General features: G+C 46.6%; 1 protein-coding gene across 1 annotated transcript in view; it reads right to left on the bottom strand.

Moving 5' to 3' along the window:
• Positions 1-7,500, bottom strand: part of ppp4r4 (protein phosphatase 4, regulatory subunit 4) — a 23,723-nt gene that overhangs the window by 15,583 nt on the left and 640 nt on the right. The window contains exons 2-9 of the mRNA XM_078274652.1: positions 6,516-6,589; positions 5,582-5,684; positions 5,105-5,252; positions 4,687-4,760; positions 4,262-4,368; positions 1,789-1,896; positions 1,587-1,708; positions 287-409 (exon numbers count right to left, since the gene is read on the bottom strand). Of these exons, the coding sequence (XP_078130778.1) occupies positions 287-409; positions 1,587-1,708; positions 1,789-1,896; positions 4,262-4,368; positions 4,687-4,760; positions 5,105-5,252; positions 5,582-5,684; positions 6,516-6,589 (859 nt within the window). The remainder of the gene's footprint in view (positions 1-286; positions 410-1,586; positions 1,709-1,788; positions 1,897-4,261; positions 4,369-4,686; positions 4,761-5,104; positions 5,253-5,581; positions 5,685-6,515; positions 6,590-7,500) is intronic.

Genomic DNA, 7,500 nt, shown 5'->3' on the forward strand with positions numbered 1-7,500 from the left:
CACCTTCTCACTGCACTAACCGTGCCACCTTCTCACTGTGTAGTAACACTAACTGTGCCACCTTCTCACTGTGTGGAGACACTAATCGTGCCACTTTCTCGCTGTGTGGAGAAACTAACCGTGCCACCTTCTTGCTGTGTGGTTACACTAACCGTGCCACCTTCTCACTGTGTGGAGACACTAACCGTGCAACTCTGATTTAGTTTCAGTATTTCAGAATTTGCCTCCACAGATTCTAATCTCGTCTCTACTGTTTCTTTTGTGTGACATTAGCGCTGAGTTTCACCTGCCAGTCCGCTGCACAGCTTCCCAAACTGGAACGACAGAGACGCCACGACGGCTTCGTCTGCCTGCGACGACACCTCGCACGCCGCCATCACCATGGGAACCACGATGTGGAGTCTGTCATCTGAGAGCGAGGAGAAAGCTGGAAGTCCATGATCTGTTTCTGTTTCTGTTCATTTAACTTCACTGTCGAAAGCCCAACTCAGACCAAAGATTCACAACGAGATGAAAACCCCTTAGGGGTTAGGAAGTCCAGAGAGTGGTTTCTATGCAGATTATACACTGTCTCGTCTTATTGGTGGAAACAGCTTTCAGAACGCTTCAGACTGGAGTCTTGCAAGGAGACTAAGGGCGTTTTCACACCTGTAGTTCGTTTGCTTTGGTCCGAATCAGTTGGTGAGTTAGTAAACTTGGAGCGATTTGCCCTCGGTCGGTTTGGTTTGGTTTGGTTTCACACCTGGAAAAATCCAAGCGTACCAAATCCAAGCGTACCAAAATGCATCATTACAATACAGGCAAGAACGTCCAGCTCTAAGTAAGAAAGTAAATACAGGAAGAAGGTCCTGTATTCTGGTCTAGTGGTCAAACCAGCTCATTTCATTAAAATTACCAGACATTGTTTCGCAAGAGACGTTACTACATCTGCTCTGGTCACCGAGACTTCGCTCTGCTCTGCCGGCGTCTGTCTCCAACTTTAGCAGCAGCTGGTTTGACCACGGAGATACAAGTGACGGACGGCAAACTTGACTGCAGTCTATTTCTGTGATAGAAACACTGCAAGCTGCTACAGCTTGCTGCTCTGCTGCATCGCAGATTGCTAAACACACCTGACTACAGGAAACATTAGCTCAGACTTGCGGAGTACATATAGTTGGTGCGGTTCGAGTACGGATCACGTTCTCACCACAAACGAACCGCTCCAGAGTTCGATTGAAAGCGTACCGAGACCACCTCTTCAAGCAGGTCTCGGTACGCTTGTTTGGTCTGCTTTTAGTGTGCACCAGAGTTCGATTGTCGCGTTCTCACCTGCCCAAATGAACCGCACCAGCGGGGCAAACGAACTCTAGTTCGATTCAACCGAACTAAAGGCTGTCGGTGTGAAAACACCCTAAACTTTAAACTCGTCTTAACACGAATCTTTGCTCTGAACTGGCATTTAGTAAACAGCATTCAAGAAACAGCGTTAAGGAAACAGCGTTAAGGAAACAGCGTTCAAGAAACAGCGTTCAAGAAACAGTGTTTAGGAAACAGTGTTGCCGGGCGACAGGCTTGATGGGCGACAGGCTTGACGGGTGACTTACCGCTGTCCATCATCTCTAGCAGGTTGATGACGGTGTCGAAGGCGGCGAGCCGGACGCTGCTCTCCTCGTCTCCGGCCAGCTCCACCAGTTCAGGAAGCAGCTCCGTCCGGGTGTCATCCACCCTAAAGGGACAGAGATACACAAACTGTCACGGTTAGTGTGTCTCTGTCGGGGTGTTTGCTTTGTGTTTGGTGAAGTTTACCCGCTGGCTCTGGCGATGCTCTCCAGCTGACGGCACATGCAGGCTCGGACCTCCAAGTCCTCATCCTGACATAAAGACCGAGCCAACGGCAGCAGCTCCTTCTTCACTCTGACACACAGGAAACACAGCTGTTAGTGTCAGACCAGGTCAACATGTCAACAACACACCTGTTGGCACTGTTGTAGTACTAGAACACCGTCTGAAAGTCTCAGTCTTGTCTCGGATAAAGAGGACTGCAGGGATACCACTAAATTGCCCCTGCATTACTGTGATTGGATGTAAAACGTCCTGCTTCAAATGCAACCAATAACTTGATTAATTTCTAATTTGAAATTTGTTACTGTTAATCACTTCTCCCAGACCCTTTAACACGCACTCCCAACAAAGTAAATGCAGGAGACAGGAGAAGAAGCTCTACCTGTCTGGTCTTGGTCTTGGTCTTGTCTCGGTCTCAACCCCTCAAAGTCTAGGTCTTGACTCGGTCTCAACCCCTCAAAGTATTGGTCTCAACCCTTCAAAGTCTCGGTCTCAACCCTTCAAAGTCTCGGTCTCAACCCCTCAAAGTGTCGTTCTGAACCCCTCAAAGTCTCGGTCTTGACTCGGTCTAAACCCCTCAAAGTCTCAGTCTCAAACCCTCAAAGTCTCGGTGTCAACCCCTCAAAGTCTCGGTCTGAACCCCTCAAAGTCTTGGTCTTGACTTGGTCTAAACCCCTCAAAGTCTCGGTCTCAACTCCTCAAAGTCTCGGTCTTGACTCGGTCTAAACTCCTAAAAGTCTTGGTCTCAACCCCTCAAAGTCTTGGTCTGAACCCCTCAAAGTCTCAGTTTCAACCCATCATTGTCTCGGTCTCAACCCCTCAAAGTCTCGGTGTCAACCCCTCAAAGTCTCAGTCTCAAACCCTCAAAGTCTTGGTCTGAACCCCTCAAAGTCTTGGTCTTGACTCGGTCTGAACCTCTCAAAGTCTCGGTCTGAACCCCTCAAAGTCTCGGTTTCAACCCATCAATGTCTCGGTCTCAACCCCTCAAAGTCTCGGTGTCAACCCCTCAAAGTCTCAGTCTCAACCCCTCAAAGTGTCGTTCTAAACCCCTCAAAGTCTCGGTCTTGACTAGGTCTCAACCCCTCAAAGTGTCGTTCTAAACCCCTCAAAGTCTCGGTCTTGACTAGGTCTCAACCCCTCAAAGTGTCGTTCTGAACCCCTCAAAGTCTCGGCCTCGATAGACTCTGGTTTTGGTGTTGACTTGGTCTCAGTTTAGGTGATCTTGACTACAACACTGCCTGTTAGTGTCAAACCAGGTCAACAACACAACTGTTATTTAGTTGTGTACTAGAGTTTTGTTTTATTTATTTTTTAATATTTGACAACTAATAATAATAATACATTACATTTATGTAGCTTTATGATAGACACTCAAAGCGCTTCAGGGTGGGGGGGGCATGTGTAGCACCCACCTGGCATAGCATAAAGAATGGTGCAGTATGACAGCTAGCTTAGCATAACATAGAGAATAGTGCAGTATGACAGCTAGCTTAGCATAACATAACGAATGGTGCAGTATGACAGCTAGCTTAGCATAACATAGAGAATAGTGCAGTATGACAGCTAGCTTAGCATAACATAACGAATGGTGCAGTATGACAGCTAGCTTAGCATAGCATAAAGAACGGTGCAGTATGACAGCTAGCTTAGCATAGCATAAAGAACGGTGCAGTATGACAGCTAGCTTAGCATAGCATAAAGAACGGTGCAGTATGACAGCTAGCTTAGCATAGCATAAAGAATGGTGCAGTATGACAGCTAGCTTAGCATAGCATAAAGAATGGTGCAGTATGACAGCTAGCTTAGCATAGCATAAATAATGGTGCAGTATGACAGCTAGCTAAGCATAGCATAAAGAATGGTGCAGTATGACAGCTAGCTTAGCATAGCATAACGAATGGTGCAATATGACAGCTAGCTTAGCTTAGTATAAAGAATGGTGCAGTATGACAGCTAGCTTAGCATAGCATAACGAATGGTGCAGTATGACAGCTAGCTTAGCTTAGTATAAAGAATGGTGCAGTATGACAGCTAGCTTAGCTTAGTATAAAGAATGGTGCAGTATGACAGCTAGCTTAGCATAGCATAACGAATGGTGCAGTATGACAGCTGGCTTAGCTTAGCATAAAGAATGGTGCAGTATGACAGCTGGCTTAGCTTAGCATAAAGAATGGTGCAGTATGACAGCTGGCTTAGCTTAGCATAAAGAATGGTGCGGTATGACAGCTGGCTTAGCTTAGCATAAAGAATGGTGCAGTATGACAGCTAGCTTAGCATAGCATAACGAATGGTGCAGTATGACAGCTAGCTTAGCTTAGCATAAAGAATGGTGCAGTATGACAGCTGGCTTAGCTTAGCATAAAGAATGGTGCAGTATGACAGCTGGCTTAGCTTAGCATAAAGAATGGTGCGGTATGTACTCGGTGTCGTAGCTCACATGTGGGAGTCGAACTTGCAGGCGACTTTCCCCAAAATCCGACAGCTGGCCAGACGAGCCTGAAGAGAGTGAGACAGCTGGGACTGGTAAAGGAGAGGGTTCAGCACCTGCAGACAGACAGGCAGGCAGACAGGCAGGCAGACAGACAGACAGAGAGAGAGACAGACAGACAGGCAGACAGGCAGACAAACAGACAGACAGGGATGCAGAATCATCTAGTTGCCCAGACTGTCACAAAGTCACACTTTTAACTGATAAATAATCAGAAGTGCCAGATGGAATCCGATTTGTTTATAGATTTCAGCAGTGATCCGAAAGGAAATCTGCAGAATTCAGACTTCCTGTGTAAAGATTCCAGTAATCCCACTACTTCCTGTGTAAAGATCCCAGTAATCCCAGTATTTCCTGTGTAAAGATCCCAGTACCTCCTGTTTGATGGTCTCTTTGGGCAGGGCGCTGATGGCCCACAGCAGAGTCTCCAACCAGGCGCTGCTCACCACTGTCTCACACACACACACACACACAAACACACACACACACACACACACAGACACACACACACACACCCACACACACACACACACACACACACACACACACACACACACACACACACACACCCACACAGACACACACACACACACACACACACACACACACCCACACACATCGTAAATGCCAGCGTGTGACTGGTACTAGACCATTTTACCTGATGATGGTACTGAAACTATTACATTTATATTTGCAAGTTAAAGTCAGACAGTTTCTCTGTGTCTCAAGTTATAGATGTGCGAAGTATTTTTCAGTTCTTTTGACTTGTATGAAACTTTATTGAGACCTTACCTGTGTCTCGGTGGTTGAGGTGCAGCAGGACGGTCTTCAGGATGGAGAAGGTGTGCGTGTGGATCAGGATGATGTCATCCTGCAGGATGGTGAGGAACGAGGCGGCCGCTGCCAGCTGGATGTCTGCTCCGGCTCCGTTCAGGACTTCCTGAGTGGTCAGACAGCACAGGTTACCTGGATGACACACCTGTTACCTGTTACCACAGGTTACCTGGCTGACAGGTTACCTGGATGACACACCTGGTACCTGGTACCACAGGTTACCTGGATGACACACCTGTTACCTGGTACCACAGGTTACCTGGATGACAGGTTACCTGGATGACACACCTGTTACCTGGATGACAGGTTACCTGGATGACAGGTTACCTGGATGACACACCTGTTACCTGGATGACAGGTTACCTGGATGACAGGTTACCTGGATGACACACCTGTTACCTGGATGACAGGTTACCTGACAGCAGGAGTACGTACCCGGACCTTTGGAACGACCCGGCGGAAGGTCTCGGCTGGATTCTGCCGGACGAGGCTCGGCAGGTTACTGATGACGCTTGCTCTCTGCACCTCCTGACCCACGCTGACAGGAAACAGGAAACACATCGACAGGAAATACATCAACAGGAAAGACATCGACATGAAACACAACAGCTAAGCGTGTAGCTTAGGGAGGAGGTCATGTCCCGGGAGTGTTTTAATCCAACACCATCTTGTCCTGAACTTAAAGGTGCAGTAAGCGATGCTGCGTAAAGATTGTTGATATTTGAACTCAACTGCCAAACAAAAACAGCACGCCTTTAGAAGCTCCGCCCCCCAAACAGCTCTCCTTCAGAAGCTCCGCCCCCAAACAGCTCCCCTTCAGAAGCTCCGCCCCCAAACAGCTCCCCTTCAGAAGCCCCGCCCCCCAAACTCAAGGACAGGTAACTACTGGCTGGCTGGTTACCTGCTGTATTAACAGCAGGTAGAGTACCGATCCGATACCAGTGTGTCATATATTTTATTATGTTTTAACAACTACTATCCCTGTATGGATGTGATATGATTTCTATCTTTGTTGTCGGTCTGGCTCAGGTTAAACTCTTTGTGAAACATGAACAAACACAAACAATGAATGCCACAGAACTTTCTTTTTTTATCCAGTTTGACAGTCAGTTATAACGGAAAAATAACATAAATAAACTACTTTAACGTAGATTTTCTTTAGGGCTTTATTATGTGGTATCGGATCGGTGCATAAACTCCAGTACTTCCTGATACAGATACCAGCGTTTTAGGCAGTATCGGAGCCAATACTGGTATCGGAACATCTCTACTGTACGGTGTGGTTGATGAGAACGTGTTGACCGTACGGTGTGGTTGATGAGAACGCGTCGGCTACAGTTTACAGTTTCTGAGGAAACCTGAGTCTCACCTGAGCAGGTAGACGGCTCTCTCGATGTCGTTCAGGTCTTCATCAACAGTCAGCTGATCGATCTCCTCCGGCGTCTGAAACACAGTTCAGCTTTTTATCTTTTTAGATATTTATTTTATTCACTGAATGGTTCTGGTTGTTATACCGTAGACACTTCCCCAGCGTTAATAATTAAACTCAAAGATCCTGTAGAAATGAAACTTGTGTGTTGTGTGTGTGTGTCTGTGTGTGTGTGTGTGTGTGTATGTGTCTGTGTGTGTGTGTGTGTGTGTGTGTGTGTGTGTGTGTGTGTGTGTGTGTGTGTGTGTGTGTGTGTGTGTGTGTGTGTGTGTGTGTGTGTGTGTGTGTGTGTGTGTGTGTGTGTGTGTGTGTGTGTGTGTGTATATGTGTCTGTGTGTGTGTGTGTGTGTGTGTGTGTGTGTGTGTGTGTGTGTATATGTGTCTGTGTGTGTGTGTGTGTGTGTGTATATATGTCTGTCTGTGTGTGTGTGTGTGTGTGTGTGTGTATATGTGTCTGTGTGTGTGTGTGTGTGTGTGTGTGTGTGTGTGTGTGTGTGTGTGTGTGTGTGTGTGTGTGTGTGTGTGTGTGTGTGTGTGTGTGTGTGTGTGTGTGTGTGTATATGTGTCTGTGTGTGTGTATATGTGTCTATCTGTGTGTGTGTGTGTGTGTGTGTGTATATGTGTCTGTGTGTGTGTGTGTGTCTGTGTGTGAATGAGGGGAGATAAATAATAATGATGGATTCTTATTGATGAAACAAGATGATAAACTGACACACACACACACACACACACACACACACACACACACACACACACACACACACACACACACACACACACACACACACACACACACACACACTAACATCTGTTTATAAATCTTGGATAAAGACACTTTTTAACTCACTATAATCTCTCAATCAAGTAATTCATCTGTGAATTACTTCTTGCTGTCATTGGAATGTTCTTTTTATGTCTCTCTCTC

This window comes from Sander vitreus, chromosome 18 (genome assembly GCF_031162955.1).
Source record: "Sander vitreus isolate 19-12246 chromosome 18, sanVit1, whole genome shotgun sequence".
NCBI lineage: Eukaryota > Metazoa > Chordata > Actinopteri > Perciformes > Percidae > Sander > Sander vitreus.